This window comes from Aptenodytes forsteri, unplaced genomic scaffold, assembly GCF_000699145.1.
Source record: "Aptenodytes forsteri isolate BGI_AS27 unplaced genomic scaffold, ASM69914v1 Scaffold21, whole genome shotgun sequence".
Lineage (NCBI taxonomy): Eukaryota > Metazoa > Chordata > Aves > Sphenisciformes > Spheniscidae > Aptenodytes > Aptenodytes forsteri.
Genome location: NW_008795521.1, coordinates 733,029 through 750,544, shown reverse-complemented (window position 1 = coordinate 750,544; position 17,516 = coordinate 733,029). Strand labels below are relative to the sequence as shown.

Genomic DNA, 17,516 nt, shown 5'->3' with positions numbered 1-17,516 from the left:
TTGCTTCTTGCCTTCAACCCTCCTAGGAGTTACCGCCACCAGGTCAAGCAAAATTGGCTTCTAATTAGAAAACTCCAGAGAGCAAGCAGAGGAAAAGTGCTCTTATACTTTCATAATGAACAGATCTTTAGAACTCTTAAAAACCAACAAGTATCAAGATGTCGTCTTATATTTCCATTAGTGGCCCTCACTAAAAGGAGCACCTCCAAAGCAGTTCTGAGGAAGCCCTAATTTGCAAATTACACAGTTTTGTTACACATTTTTCCATTGATTATCTGCTTTAAATCAGTCTTCAAAACCTTAATGTACAGCAAACCCAGATTACCGTAAGAGAAAAAAAAAAAATTCTATCTAAAGCAAAAAGCCATGCAGTTAAATTTAAAAAGAATCTCATGAGTGGCTTCAGAAAAATGTGATGAATGACTTCCCCAGCTGTTTTGTCAACACTTCCATAGTAATTTGGCAAAAGCACAAAATCACCAAGTTTATATTTTCATCAAATGGCTATTAGCGCTGTTGAAATCTCACAGACACGAGACAGGGAGAGCAAGCTCCACATTTTATATTGCATTGCCCGTGCTCAGTTTGTAAGCTCTCATCTTTTCAGGTTAATCATTTGAAAAATATTCTCCCTTCTACCCTGAGCCTTAAATATGACACTAAGGGCTTCACATATTAACTACAAAAAAAAGAAGAGATACCCGCCCTCTCCAATTATACCCCCCAACGTGTAATTCATTCCTCATCCGTCCCTGCATTACTAGGACTAGGGCAAGCAAACCCCAGCTCCCAGTGCTTGCACACATCCCCGATTTACAGAGCTCCAAAGACCACCATCTTTTAACTGACATAGAAAGACCATCATCTTTTAATTGACGCCGAAAATGACACGTGCTCATAGTAACAGGACGTCTCTTCTGACGGCTCAGTAGGTTTCAAGGCGTTTTATGAACCTTCACCACAAAACCCAATCCTTTTTGACATCTTCCTGACAACAAGAGCACTAAGCCGTTAGTTGGCATTCAGTTCAATATTGACATACTAATGAGAAGTCTGAATTTGAAAAAAATAGTGTTTCAAGTTGACGTTCAATAGTAATTTTGACTAAATACTGTATTTAATTAGGAACCTGTACACCGGCCTTACAGGGGCCATAGGTCCCAAGCTGTACCACTTTTTGTTGCCTGGCATCTCCAATCCATCAGGGAACTCTCAAAGTTTCCAATCTTTCTTTCCCACCCAGTCAAGCTCTTCAGCCTGTGCCTTGAAACCCACCATAGTTTAGGAATACAACAAGTAATTTTTCAAATCCAAGACCTATCAGTAACTAAGTGTCTATACATGCAAACGTATACACACATATACATACATACATATATTTATACACACAAAAAGAAATCGCTCCCTGTATACTGCTCAAGCTGAAGTTCTGACCAAAATAACCAATAAATGAAGAGCACAGAAATGAAAATTTTCTCAATTAAAAAAACCCAAACACCAAATCAGAAACGTGACTACGATCCAACAATAACAATACTTACCATTATCTTCCGTGCCTGGAAACAGTATCGTCAGTCAGTTTATACGCTCCTTCTGCAGAGGTCCAGTGGGAACAGGGAACGTTTTACCAAGAGAGCTTTGTGCGTTTTGGAAACAGGAGAGTTCGAACAGCGGCATTAGTACCTGCTTGGTGTACTCAAGACAGCCACGCATCTCCTGGGAAGGCCACCCCACAGCTGCCCATGCCCGGAGCAATAGCTGTTCCCATCCTACATTGCTGCAGCAGCACCATCCCACCTTTTAACACACCTTTGAGATCCAGGGGATGAAGTGCCAAGGACAGTAACAACCATTTCCAACCACAATCTTTGGGGCCAAAGCAAAATAGGGGGGAACCAGTATTTAAGCGCTACCACAAAGGCAGAGACACTGGAGAACGCCACGTTCCAGAAGGGAGCAAAGAGCACCTGAAAGCCCACCAGCTCTCCGTGGAAGGGATGCGCCCACCAAAACTACACGACAGGACAACTCAACACCTGAAGATGGCATAACAAGCTTCTGCTCAGTATCCCCCATCATACAGACATACCCGCATCTCCTGTAATTCTGCAGTGGCAATGAAGGCTTTTCCAAATATTTAAGTGACTATTTGTCAGCGGACTCGTTATACCACGGTATAAATATTTGAAAAACTTTAAAAACAAATCATGAAAACCGCAGAGGTTTGCACTGTTTCACTACAAAGACTATTTTGTACTACTAGCAGACCAAAGTGTAGGATCCAGCAAAGCTAATCCACCTCCCCCCTTGAACACAAGCAAACTCAGAATCTTCTCAGAAACACTTGCCAAGTGTTTTACTAAGTTTGAAGATGTCAAACTTCATTTACACTACAGCATTTCTCCTCGGCCTTGTAAGATCATTATTGCTCCCTTTGCGGGGTTGAAAATGTCCTGCAGTCAGCACTGTGATATCAAAAGGAAACCCAGAACAGATGCACAACAGATAAGACTGACGTTCACCTACATTTGTTATCATGCAAGTCAGCAACTGACATAGAAAGTCCTAGACTTTGCACTTTTGAGAACATTTCGTCACTTTCCAATTAAAATTCTGACCTTGCCTGAACTCTTGGTATTGGATACAGCCCGGTATCTCTGCAGAAACAATCTCCTTTTACAGTAATTTTAAAAAATACTAAATAAAAGAATTAACAACTGTTTTTCTAAAGAAAAAGTTGCTTACTCAAGACTGAGTGGCGGACTGGGGACAAAGTGACAGCAGACACTGCAGTCATTTCACCTTCCAGGAGGTGGAATCTGTTAGCTGAAGCCGTCAAAGCACTGAACTTCTATTGAGAAGATAAACGGATAAATAAAACCACGCTGTTGTAACACTAATATACTGGACATTGATGACAGTTCAGCTAGGACCTCAGAGAGTCCACCTCTATCACAATTTCAACTGAAAATTTGGAGGGCCTATACTTTAAGGGAAGATTAACCAGAACGGCCACAAAAATAGAAAACTGGAGACGCTTTGACCTCTCTCTTTTACTGTTAGCAATGTACCATCTAACCTACATTAAAGCTGCACTTCAAGTTGCTAGCTTGGCTCTGTGCCACTTACAGGCCCATACTCAACACTGGAGACACCGATAATTTGGGGAATTTTGCCGCCACACCCAGAAAACACAACAGCGAGCTGAATCTGGAGCCCGACGTGAACGAAGGGTTGGCTTTTTGTTTCAGGAGAAGCTGGGAGGCATAAGACAAAATCCCTCCCTCAAACAGCTCTCGTAAAAAAAGGCTTTCCACTTTTGGAAACCATTCTGTCCAGGGCAACGAGCACCTCCCCTGCAACAGAGCACACGGCACGGGCATACATTCGGCTTTGTGATTTCTTCTATGAAAAGCGTTACCAGGGACGTAGTCATCTCCTTCTATAAACATTTCGGGAGCAAAGTGCACGCGTGATCTCAGAGCAAGTGCTAGAGGAGAGGGAAGAGTGGAAGCCACGTAAGACTAATCAATTAATCTTTTGTTCTTGATTTTGTTCATCAAGAGCAGCAGGGAGGCTTAAAAACCTGCGTCTTCACAGAAAAAGGTTTTATTTTCCCGAGTTGAGCATCTTCTCGATTATTCACTGCATTAGAAAGCACTTAAAATTCACCTCCTGTTCTATGACACTTTTCAAGACAGAGTTATATTTGTTAATAAAGAAATTATTAATGGCTACAAGACTGCTATGGGTAGGATTCAGGACAAATTAGTCAACTTTCTTTTAACTTTTCAAACAGAACTATCTTCCAATTCTTTTGGGCTAATACTTTCAAGACGGATCAAAGGTAAGTCAATTGGAAATGATTTAGACAGCCCCCTTGCAACAGATACTGCAAGTTACATACCGTATAGTAGTAGCTGGCATTGATATAACATCTCAGAAATATGAATATGCATAGTAAAGTACGCATAATTTTCTGTTTACTTAGCAGTGGTAAAAACTATCATCTACTTTGTCATTTTCTACCTGATTTGCTAGAGAAATTGCTGTGTTTTGGCTAAGAACACATGGCAATGTCTCTTCCAGTGATGTAACAGGGGACTCGAGTTGTACAGCGAACAGAATTGCACTTCCTAACCCTGAAATAGGTTCCACGTGGAATGTGACTCAAAAATTTTGAAGCTCCTTGGAAAATACGGATTAAAAAAAGATGTAATTCTTTTGCTTTGCCAAGTTACAGCTCTGAGACATTTGAAAATAACTAGTTTTGAAGTGGTTTTCTGCTACCGAACAGTCAACACATACAAGGTGTACACTGGCTATATACTTTGCCAACTACAGAAAGATTTCTGTCCAAGACTTCTTTTAAGCCAGAAAAGGGCAGAGCAGTACGGCACGTACTTGTTTGCTTTCCCGTTAACAAGTTTCCTTGTCACTACAGCTGTGTCTGTACTGGGGAAGCTGCACTGCTCTGACTCTGCTCTAAGGCAAAAGCCTTACGGTTTTCATCATTTGTACAGAAAGGAGACTGCACAAAAGCTATTTTAGGAGTGGAATATTTAGATCTCAAAATACGGTTAATTTGACTGTAGAAGAACTAAGACTTGGTTCTGGAGTTCCAGCACTCTCCTGGGTACCTTCCCCAGAAAATTAGGAAGGGCCTAGAGATACCAGGACTTTGCCGTAAGAGTTTATGTTTTGGGTTTGTTCCAAGCTATGTTTTATGGTTATATGACCCAAATGCTGCTGAGTTGTAATTCCAGGAATTTGCCTGTCCACAAGCTTCTCTTAGAAATAAACTTAACAAATGCAGCTCTGGGTGTATACAAAACCCCAATAAGCACCCACAGATGGTTTTTTCACGCACATAAGCCCTGTAGGAGATGCTTCTCTGGCTGTTCCCTGTAGAAATATTTTTCTGACATATTGCAGTCTTCGGCATTTAGCACACTACCAGAGATGATCCAATGAACAAAAAGCCAGTTTTTTTTCATCGTAGTCACTCAAAATTCAACACACACATATTGCTACCCACATAAGATTTAACACACACTAAAAATAAAAACTTTATATAGTTAAAACGTTGCCCACTGCCAAATGAATCTTTGTCATAACATAACATTCATTAACAAGAGACCTCCTAATCTTCGTCTCAGGAGCTGAAATTAGGCTCTGTCAAGCTCTGCAGTCTGTTGTTGATGAGAAGAGACAGGAGACATACGAGAGCTCACTGTAATGCAAATTCCAAATGAAATTCCCCGGGACAGTCATCACGGCCCTCGCCCTGGTTCCTCCTCGTCACTAAACACCCAATTTGTCCACTACAATAAAGCAACTACTTACCTTAATAGATCCAGAACGTCTTCTCTCGCATGAAGTCCACCCTTGGCACCTGCGCATCCCAAACTGGATGCTTTAGGGCAACAGTCACCAGGCAATACTATCTGTGCCCTAAATGTACGCATTGTCTCCTCTCCTCCCAGCTACCCTGCTTCCCCAGCCCCTCCCGACACGCAAGGCGGCCCTGCACACAGCCCCAACCATCCCTCAAATTCCTTCATCACGAAAGCATCCCCCAGTCCCAAAACCACGGTAAGAGAATGTGCCATGTGCATTGATGTTAACACATGAGGAGAGGGAGGGAAGAAGCTAAGACACAGACTATGAAGAAAGGCCTGAAGGAACACTGTGCCCTTGCTCTGTGACCCAGGCTCCTGGGTTTCCGCTACTTCTCTGTACAGCCCAAACACTCGCTTCTCACTAAAACATATTTTTCAGAAAGCTGGTCTTTTAAAAGATGCTGAAAGCTGGAGAAACCACTTCTCTTGGCAGGTTCTTCCAACAGTTAATCACCCATGTGGTAAAAATGTATGTTTATCTTCTCATTTGAATTTGTCTAGCCTTATACAAATGTTTATACCCTTCTTCCAAACAAGGCAACCTTTAATATGCACAGTTTTATCTTACTGGTGTACACATTTTTTTTTTTAGAATCAAACTGGAATTTGGCACACAGTCCTCAGGCTGCAGAAGCACCTCCTTTGCCTGCACGGGCAGGGAAGCAAGCCTCTGCAGCAGCACAGAGCTTGGGCTGGCAGAGAATGGGCAAACGCCCACTGCTTCTGCATTCACTGCGGTAACTCATGATCAGGTTTTCCTGATGAGAAAGGCAAAGGCCAAATGAGGAAAAAAGTCCTTGAAATTTATGTCAACAGCACAAAAACAGGCTGTGTTGGTTTCCTCTTCTCCCTTACTGGTTTCATGCCCTGCAAGTTACATTGAGAAGCAGCATCGTGCCTATCAAGGATGTTAAGACCTGCCTTTCTTCTCAGTGCTAAAACATAGAAGCCTAGAAAAAAATTGAAGTAGCACTAGAGGTATTTAATGAAAGAAATACTTTGGTGGTTGTCCTAACTCAGCAGATGAATCTCCCCAAGAGAAAAATCTTCCACCTCTTTGCACTCATTCAGGAGCTCAGTCAAAGACCGAGGGCAGGAGGTTCGTGAACGTTACTCATGCTTGCAGGCAATACCAGATGCATCCAAAACAGCTTTAAGTGGATTTCTAGCTCTATACCGCGCTCCTGAACATCCAGCTCACAGTTTGTGTAGAAGAGCTGAGTAACGCCCTTTCGTTATTGAAGTGCAGTACATGTGGTGGTGGTAAGGACCTGACTGTATTTCCCGTAAGCACCCAGTAGTAAGAAATGTGTATCTCGAGATTAACAGACTAATTCTGGGAGGTGTCTGAGCGACTACTTAACAGGGCATGTCCTAATAAATCAAAGTACCAAAGTGCCTTCTGATGAGAGGCAGCATTAGTACAGAAAGCCTGGCCAACGTCCTCCGAAGACAAAAGGCTTAGTCCTCTGAGTCTGGCTAAGAGAGACTGGAGGAGAGGCTGAGCCTTGGCCATGTGAGTTTTCTCCATTTTCCTCCAGAAGCTTTGGACTTCTCTGTGGAAGTACAATTTTAAAACACCCATAGTCTAGCTCCCTTTGGAAGAAGAATGATGGAGACTGATACCACAGGATATGCGCTTTCGCAAAAGCAAGACGCAGTACTCTCTTGCCGAGTAAGACAAATATCGCAACAGGAAGACAAATTCAGGTTTCTGTACTGGGTTTTGTGCTGCCCAGAGCAAAAGGCAGCCTCCAACTACCTGCCTAGGAAAAAAGTTTGCCAGAGGTGACTATGGTGACAGTTAGGCAAATGCATGATAAATAAGCGAGTTAATCTTACTCTACATATCAAAGACTAACACAGACACGGCATGTATTTCTGGAGAGAAACCGAAAGACTGCTGGATCCGCCCAGCTTCCCTACCAGGTGTGTCAAAGCCTCTGCAAGCTTATGATTTTTTCTTTCCAGGTAAACTCTCCTCCTGGACCACATATTGATCAAGCTTGTGACTGCAACCGAGACAGAAGAATCCTATTCCAGAGCTGCTGCTTTGCATCTTTAGCTGTTTTGGTAACAGCTTCAAGCAACTCCGTTACGGACAGCCAAAATAATTCCCTCTTCTGGCCATCAGGAATGTCTGTGCCAAAATCTGAATTCTATGACCAGTCACCCAGGCTGGATTCCCCTCCCATACTAGTAACTCATTCAAATAAATTTACAAATAAGAAACAATGCAGGAGATTTTAGATTTGATTTTTGACAGTCAATAAAAGGAAGAACTGAAGCCTTTTCAACGTACCATGTGTTTGTTATATCACGTGAAAGACTAGCATCCTTACTGTAGTCTTTACAAACTAGGTGTTAATATTTAATCTCTCTCAGAATTAGCATTCAATTGTATGAAAGGATTCAGCTTTATTTTGACTGCTGGTAAGCTAGCAGCTACAGCTATTGTTATGAGGTTCATTCGAAGTTGGCTGCATTGAAAAGAAAAACTGAGAGAGCTCTCATTTATGATTCAGTATAAAGGATGAGTTATAGGGCAAAGCAAAGTTTTAAGAGTTATTACCATAAGCCTCTAAAAATCTGTTTTCTTGTCAATTTTAAGTCAAGCTCAAAAATAATCTAATTTTAGTGATTTTAAAATGAACCCCTCTCTCTCAGAATTAGCATTCAATTGTATGAAAGGATTCAGCTTTATTTTGACTGCTGGTAAGCTAGCAGCTACAGCTATTGTTATGAGGTTCATTCGAAGTTGGCTGCATTGAAAAGAATAACTGAGAGAGCTCTCATTTATGATTCAGTATAAAGGATGAGTTATAGGGCAAAGCAAAGTTTTAAGAGTTATTACCATAAGCCTCTAAAAATCTGTTTTCTTGTCAATTTTAAGTCAAGCTCAAAAATGATCTAATTTTAGTGTTTTTAAAATGAACCCACTGTGCTGCAAAAGCTAGCATTATTGAAAAAGCCAGAGAACTAAAGAGACAATTCCACTTAATAGCATCCTTTTAATAAAACTTTTTACTTATCTTCTGAATTAAAGATACTTTAATCCCCACCATTACATTTCAAAGCTGACATCTTCTCAAGCAGAAGTTTTTAGCTTCCGTTATTTGGAAGGTAATTAGCACTTAGGCCACCAGTGCAATCTACCTCACACCAAGATTTCATAGCTTTCAGATTTGGGTACTATCACATCCAAACTACCGCGTGTATTTTAGACATGGTAAGCATGACAGGGGATATAGTACTCACGTGGGTTTTCAATTAACTTTCTACCAGCTGCTGTAAGTAAGATAACACCTAACCTAGCGCTCAGTCTGCCAGAGCACAGTTTTCCGAGAAGTTTCAACGAGTTTGAATCAGCAGGCAGCTCGTATAGCTTCAGGGTTACGGCTCAGATGGTCACATCATTTTTTTTTAATCTTTTTTTATATATCTGACAGCAGCATCTCAAAAGTGGGGCTTACAGTTTTGTGAATGTATGACCTGTGTAGCAGAGTATAAATCAACCGCCTTCTGCTCTAACTTTTCAGTAGTGCACTTCACTCAACAACCAACTCTAGTCGAGGTATTTTCTCCAAAACCAAAGCAGATCAAGCAGTAAACCCACTATAATGATGAATTCAAAAGGTATAGTTTGTAACACTAACAAAGTAAATTTGCTTCGTTCCAACACTATTGCAACAGAAGGATCATTTCAGCATTTCGGGTGGAAGATAAAAAACTTTTTACTTAAGACAACCACTTGAAGACAAGCAATAACAAGAAAACCCAAACTGTCTATGCTGAGTACTACATAAAGCAAGTATGTGGTCACAATTCAGTCCCAAAGTAAACAAGACCAGAGGGAGCAGACAGTGCAAACAAGCTACCTTTTCTTACCTTAAAAAAAGTAAAGTTTCAAAGTCCAGGTTACTGCTGATTGGCAGATTGCTGATGTCAGTACTGCAACTACCTTGTGAGAACACCATGACTTAAAAATAAACCTAAATACTAAAGACATCCAAAAATCAGGACTAAAGAGGCAGGTTCTCCAGAGGTACTACAAAATGCTTCCACAAAAAGGTTAACAAGAATCCTAACACTACATTAATGCATTGCATTGAGTGCCGTTGAAAAGTTCTCTAACCACAAGCATCATACAGCTGTAACATTCATTTTGCAATGCAACGATCTTTAGAGGTAAACACTATGCTGTTATAATCACAGATTAAACTAAGGCAAAGTAGGAAACAAGCTAACTTTTCAAACAGAACAGAAGCAAATTCAGGAACAGAACTCAGGTTTCCAAAAATGAAAAATAAAAGTCTAACTTTTTTTTATCACTGGACCAGCCCAGAGATAGGCTGAAACACGTAAGCACAGCTAAATACAGAAGACAAAGCTCCACGTACACCTAAAGCTAATACACCGGAGGCGGCAAGCAAACAGGACAGCCAAACACAAACACTGACAGAGAGATATAAAACCCTTGGGCTTGTTTAGAGATATATTTTTAAAGTCTTTCACAAGCCTTGTTTTCAGCATTCTAAGACTAAGTCCATCAATTAATCACAAGCTGATACATGTACACCTTACAATACAAACGCTACGGACCCTTACTCTGCAGAGCAGCTTTGTCACTTGTACCACAAAACAATGCCTGTGATTCTCAACAGGGAAGGTATTGGAAGGACTGAGCACAATAGCTGCAGCAATTTTAAAATGTGAAGCATTCTAAGGCAAAATCCCAAACTTCTTCAGTAAAGCCAAGTGAAAGGGGTAGGTGCCATGCAATCTAAAGAGAAACTTGTGTTACAGTGTAGTGTGTTGAAATTATTGCCATGCACAAGAGACCAAAAAGAGGTTGCACCAAGAAAAAGTGTTACAAAGTTATTGTATTCTACCAATGAACTTTGAAGCAGAGCATGAAAGAGTAAGTGACTTAGCAGGTTCAAAAACTCCATCTTAGTTTTTCCAAACCACTAGAGGAAGCTTAATTTAAACTGGATGGTGTCCCTAAACATTCAAAATTAATCCCTCCTGTATAAAGAAATGGTACTTTTAATCAAACAGCACCTGGTTTTGAAAGCTACCTCGTGCCACTGCACATTTGATGCTAGAATCAAGAACCTTTTCTGTTAAGTATTTTGTGCTGTTTTGGCCAAAATTGAAGTTTAAGGAAATGTGCTGCCCTTGATGATCCATTACTTCTGGCAAGTAGGTTTTGTACATCCATGCAAATTACATATTAGTAAGGAACGACATAAAATTTTTCAGAGCAACCTAATAAGTGGGTTTCCAAGAGAAAAGAAACTAATTTCAGCAGCACAAATAAGAAGAAATTCTGGATATATAATACATAATAGGAAGAATTTAAATTGGATCCACAGTAAACAGAGTGAGGATTTATTTTGTGTATTAAAAATGAAGTTGGATGCAAGAAGTTGCATTAAAAAAAAAAGTTGGATGCGGTGTTATTTCAAAACTATTAGGGCTTAGGTCAAGTGTAAGAAGGTGACAATTTTTTTTTTACATCTGGAACTGGAACTGCCAGTCCAATTATATCCACCCAGCTCAACCACCAGCCTATTCAAATGCTGGTGTATGGGTATCTGCTTACTACCGTAGAAGTATTTACTGTTGAATTCTGCCTTCTGCCAACTCATTTCTTCCTGTCTTTGTGCTTTGCCAGTCTCTCTTTCTACCAAGAAAGTGCAGCACTGCCATTTAATGCTGCATTTTGTCCAGCTCTGACAGTAACCAGCTTCAGGGATCTGAAGGCAGAAGAGAGACTATCCAAAACACTGGATCTTCAGCAAATTTACAGTGTTAAAAGATTTCATTATAGAAACCTGGAGTGAACTGTTCTTATATCATGCTGTGAGAAGGACCACACTTTTCTGGGTAAGAAGATCTAAGGCAAGCATGTGGGTACCGATTTGCCACTTGCAGGTATGCTATCATAATTGTGTTCTTAACTTGAGCTAGGTAATTTAAATTTTAAAGAAGATTACCTGGGACTAAAATAGAAGGTGAAGTTTGGCAGCTCAATGTAAAACCTATGGGTATCCACAGGAAGGAATTCAAACTCAACTCCAGATTGTCCTAATTTTATTTGACTTGGTTAACCAATTTTGAAGCACTTTTTACAGTTTACATAACTTAAAGGAACACACTGTGTCCTATAAATATAAATTAACATTTTTAATAACTCAAGACATCACAACAAAGCCAGATTTTGAAATAAATTGTCTGTTTAGTTATCTGGATCAAGAAGGAACATACATGGGGAAGGAAAAAAAACAGCATTAACAAGAAAACACTGTTTAGTTCTAAACTGAGTTTGTGCTTCTACACCAAAAACACAACACTGAAGTAACAAGAACTCCGCAAAGAACTTGAAAAGGTACATAACTTCTGTAGTCCCAAAACCAAAGTACATATTTATTTCTTCTTCTACCTGTTATTTTGTTTGGTTCTATGAAATTAGCATTAATGGTAGAGGGACAAATGTAAGATATACTAACTTTGCTGCAAATATGAATTCTGTTGTAGCAGTTTGTTAGAAGTCGAATTGGTTTTCCTGCATGATAAACAAAAGCAAATCTTTTCGATGTATTTAATAATCAACGCATTTGTTAGTGCAAAGCAGATGGTGTTCAGCAAGATTCAGGCATTAAGTGATCATTTGAAAACACCATGCCACCATGCTTTTTTTTTTTTTTTTTTTTTTTTTTTTTTTTTTTTTTTTTTTTTTTTTTTTTTTTTTTTTTTTTTTTTTTTTTTTTTTTTTTTTTTTTTTTTTTTTTTTTTTTTTTTTTTTTTTTTTTTTTTTTAAAACACTAAGCCACCCTGAAGAATTTCGTGAAGGCCAGATGTTCAAAGCTGGTGCACAGACAGAAGCTGCACATCCATGATTTATGCATGAAATTACCCAGAGCCTGACAGGTATTAACACATGCCAATAGTTATTTGCATGCTTTCTCTGTGACATAGAGAAATCAAGTCATCTTTCACTAAACTTTGAAAATCTAGACTTAGCTACAAATTAATACTTTGCTTCACTCCATTAATTTAACAAAAGGCATTAATCCATCTTTCGATTTTTGGTTGATGACTAAAAATAAGAGTGATATATTGTAACAGTAATAATTTTGTTCAAATCTTATTCAAAGCAATTATGTTTGTTCTCAAAATAAGCAAAAAAATCTTATCGTTCAGAAAGCCTTTTTTTAATTATTAAATGTTTTCCTGTATATTTATGTTCACTACAGATTACTTTTTTGAAGCAATCTCAGAACTTAAAACTTTAGAAAACTTTTTTAATTTTGAAACAGAGGGAGTTACTTTAGTCCTAGACCAAAAAAAATTATGTACTAGGGCAAAAGATGGAGTTAGAGAGTCAGCCTCTGAATGCTTCTTAAACATAGGTGCTTCAAATACAGGTTTAGAAAAAAAATTAAATATCATGTTTTCAGTCACACTGAAGAAAACATCTGCAAAGAAAAAAGGCCCTCATCCTTAAGATTGAAGAAAAAGGTGGTAGGAAAAAAAAAAAAAAAAGCACTGTTTTCCCAAGTTGCCCAAATCACACACAGACACAAGAAGGTTACAAATGCCATTCATGAAAGAATGCACCACAGACATCAGCATTTATTCATTTTGAATTTTTTTTTTTTTTTTTAGCAAATGACAAAAGACTCAGCTCACTGGCTTCACTTTTGTTTACCTTTTGCTTACATTACACATTTAAACATTTGTCAAAACTTACTAAGTTGTCTGCATTCATGCACAACTAGAAAACATCCTTAATTTATTTAAACCAGAAATGCATTACCAGAAATGTATTAACATTGTTCACTACTAAACATTTAAAAAAAAAGTTGAAATTATTAAAAAGTTTATCCTGGAAATGTTAACTTCACAGCAGACTTAAACTACTAATTGGCTCACATTTCAAATTGGAAAAAGCAAGATTCATGCTAGTGTTAGTGTACATCTCGCCCTAGCACTACTGAAGGATCATGGTTCACCTTGATCATATATAATAAAAAGAAAAGTGCATACAGAAATTTACAACAATTTTAAAGGACAAAAAATGGTCCAATTGATGTGGTCCCAACAATTAACTCAAAAGTCTATGACAAATACGAGCTTCAGTGAGCTATTTATACTACTTAAGATTAAGTACGGATATACAGAAAGTTGAGTTCGTTTGAAATCTTCAAAAAATGTTCCTGTCAATCCTCAAATGGTGGCTGTTATAGCTTAAAATTTCTGTTAAATGCGTGCGTTGAATTACTTGTTATCCAAGCGTAGCAGCTGCTCCTTACCATTTATTGTTAGCGACCTTAACTGGCCATCTTCTTCAACTTCTACTCTCTCTTGTCCATTCTCAACAATTCTGTAGGACAAAAACACAGTTAGCCAGTTTAAAGCACTGTAAGCAGTTTGAAAATACACACCAGACCTAGGTTTTTAGATAATGAACTATAACAGAGCACTGCCTGCTTAATGCAACTGTAGTTGGCAAGCTTTTGTATTTAACAGCGCAGAAGCTGTAACTAGTAACCATCTGCATTCCCCCACTGATATTGCTTATTTATAGCAGGAAAATTGCTTTCTGGAAGTTTGAATCCTCCAGTTTGTAGAGTTCACAGTTACAGCTGTCACCTCATACATTGTCACAGTCGTACTGACACTACACGCTATTATCTAGAACTAAATGCCTTTTGACAGATCAACTGTACAATCCTGATGTTGCATTTAGTACCTACCCATTTGTTAAATGCATAATATTCTAGATCCAATCACAATTTTGCATGATGTAAGGCACCCAAGACAGTCTTTAATCCACTTTTAGTTTCATCTGAGCAATTAATTTGGAGACCTACTCTATACCAAGTTTATGACCAGCATGTATGCTGCAAAATTTAAGTATCCCTGACTGGAAGGGAAGATTACTAAAGAGCTCTGTGGGTTTGGGCTTTCTTTGTTTATTTTAGAAATGGGAAGATAAGGAATGTTTAAGTTATTTTTAAGAACATTTAATTTATGCCTAAATTTTAACGATCTGGGAATTCTCCCCTCATGATTCAAATGAGGAAACCACATGGATGAATACAAATTTTTCTGGAGATCAGACTTATTGAAGACAATATACCCAGATTAAAAACAGAGGGAATGGCTTCTTGCCTGAAGCAAAATATTACTCAGAGAAGATTTTCATTGGGTATGCTGCGATATGAATCTTCTTTAGACTTAGCTACCTCGTGGGCAGACATTCTACAAAGTAACAGGACTTCTCAAAGACAGTAAATGTGTCTTCCTAGATGTGGCTAACCACATTTCTTGCTTCCCCCCGCTTTCTAAATACAATAACAAAAGATATGACAGCGGCATACCTGATTTAGCCTATTTTTTAATATTAAAACAAACATGGTACCTCATCTTCTTTTGCATAAACACTTTCTTTGGTCTCTCTCACCTGGTAAAATTCCCTCAAAAGTGGGCAGTTTTCAGATTTTTCTGGAATACACTCACAGAAAAGTATCATGACCACACCAGCGTGTGATGACAAAGGCTGCATTTAAGTGGTCAAGATGACAGGATCTCTCCAGTGCAACAGGACACAGAAGAACCTTGCACTTTGAAGTATAGGACACAAGTTACCCAACAAAAAAATTGGTTCTCCCTTGCTTTTCCATAAATTTTTACTAAGTACTGAAATTACATTTAACTACTGGTTCAGTACTCCTATAACTTATTGATCATGATGTTCATGATCATGTTCTATAGCTAACTAATATTTGGGTTTCCCAAATGCAGTGATTTCCCCATCACAAGCATGAAATAGTGAGAAGGTACGCTGTGTATAGTACTTGAAAATTCACTTTCCAACAAACAGGAACAGTTTTCTCCAAAGCGGGTTTCAGTTGCTTATTTCACTTAACAGATAAAAGAAAATTACTTTTTACACAAAAACATCACTCAAACACTACCTAGGAAAGCAAACTAGAGCAGATGTTAGGGAAAACTGTTTCATGTTTCATAATGTCTGCAAAATTAAAAGTCCTCCCAATCCCCGGTTAAAAACTTCACAATCAACAGAAACCAAGTGCACTTTTCCCTTCCAGAAGCTCAAGCTGACTTGGCAGACAGTAGTCAAGGACCATAATAAAAGATGCATCACTACACAGGAGGTTCTGAAGGCCTGGAAGAGCTCCATTGCCAGGTCCCTTTCAAACAGCAAACAAGTTGCAACCTTCATTTTTCATCAGGGCAGTTCCGAAAGCATGTCTTGCACATCTGAACCCTCCTCGACTACCAAGAGTTTAGACAAAAACACCATCTTCCCCATTTTCACATGCTACAGCTTTAAGTAACTCAGCAATGCCAAGAAGAGTCGGAGAACCCAATAAAACTTTTCAATTTTTTTTTTTAAAGCATTCAGAGAAATCCAAGTAATCTGATGACCACAACAGCAAAAGTAAAAATACACATACATACATGTATCACTATATTTATGTGTGTATATATATAGTATATTTATATGCATGTATTTATAGCTATGTATGTCTCTACATATCATTTCATACAAATATATTTGTATCACTTACCTCTTCGTAGTAATTTTTCTGCCATTAACTATTTTAGTTGAGGTTGATACTGATTTGAAGTTACCCATCCCACTGCCACCAAATGACGTAGAGGAGAACGAAGTAAGGCCTCCATGTCCCAATGAACCAAATGAAGTAAAACCTATTGGGAAAGAAGGTATTTGACTAAAAATGTATTTTTGCATGACCATGGGATCCAAATTTATCATCCACTCAGACTACATCCTAGCTTCAGGATGCCCTTAGTTGGTTGCATCAACACAGCATCAGTGACTAGATGGCATTAAACACCAGTGTGAGAATAAAAACATGGCTCCAGCCCCATCAATTTCTCCCATATGGACCCATAGTTCAAATTCCAAATGCACAGCATTGTCCAAAAACCATTTGTCACCTCCTCCCCTGAAGAAAAGGCATTCAAGCCTGTCTGCTGAACCATTATATCATTCTTTCCACTCAAGGTAAAGCCAGTAACTTTAGTGAATCTCATTTTTTGCTTTAATGTAGATGTTGGGATGCCTTGAGTTAGCAGACAGAACATTACTAACATCCCAACTAATACCCAGAATCTTAACACTTGAAAGGATGCTGACTACCAGCAACTCTCAGCAACCTCTGAGATACAGAAGTCAGCATTCAAATCGACTACCCCAGAACTGATACTAAGTAGTACCATGGGTTTTAGGCACACATTTTTCCAGTGTATTTTCAGGACCTTAATTAAATAAAAGCCATCACACCCACAACACCTAAAAGCAAACAGAACAAAAACAATTCTAAAGCTATAAAGAAGCTATAAAGGACTGGTGGGAGATGTGGTGGTCGGAGGCCGTCTTGGGCTTAGCGACCATGAAATGATAGAATTCTCGCTTCTTGGTGAAGTAAGGAGGGGGGGCAGCAAAACCACAACCATGGACTTCCGAAGGGCGGACTTTGGCCTGTTCAGGACGTTGGTTGAGAGAGTCCCGTGGGAGATGGTCCTGAAGGGCAAAGGGGTCCAGGAAGGCTGGACGATCTTCAAGAAGGAAGTCTTAAAGGCGCAGGAGCAGGCTGTCCCTGTACGCCGTAAGAAGAACGGGCGGGGAAGACGACCGGCCTGGCTGAACGGGGAGCTCTTGCTGGGACTCAGGAAAAAAAGGAGAGTTTACCGCTTGTGGAAGAAGGGGCAGGCGACTCAAGAAGAGTACAGGGATCTCGTTAGGTCGTGCAGAGAAGAAATGAGAAAGGCAAAAGCCCAGCTAGAACGCAATCTGGCCGCTGTCGTTAAAGACAACAAAAAAAGTTTTTACAAATATATTAATGACAAGAAGAGAGCCAAGGAGAATCTCCATCCTTTATTGGATGCAGGGGGGAACATTGTCACTGAGGATGAGGAAAAGGCTGAGGTACTTAATGCCTTCTTTGCCTCAGTCTTTAACAAGCAGAGCAGTTATCCTCAGGGTACTCAGCCCCCCGAGCTGGAAGACGGGGACGGCGAGCAGGATGAACCCCCCGTAATCCAAGAGGA

At 39.3% G+C, this 17,516-nt stretch overlaps 1 protein-coding gene across 3 annotated transcripts in view; it reads right to left on the bottom strand.

Annotated features, from left to right (window-relative positions):
• The window catches only part of DNAJB6 (DnaJ heat shock protein family (Hsp40) member B6), a 66,139-nt gene that overhangs the window by 19,840 nt on the left and 28,783 nt on the right, over positions 1 to 17,516 (bottom strand). For all 3 annotated transcript variants that reach the window (XM_009281841.2, XM_009281839.2, XM_009281840.2), the window contains exons 7-8: positions 16,010 to 16,151; positions 13,724 to 13,794 (exon numbers count right to left, since the gene is read on the bottom strand). In XM_009281841.2, the coding sequence (XP_009280116.1) occupies positions 13,724 to 13,794; positions 16,010 to 16,151 (213 nt within the window). The remainder of the gene's footprint in view (positions 1 to 13,723; positions 13,795 to 16,009; positions 16,152 to 17,516) is intronic.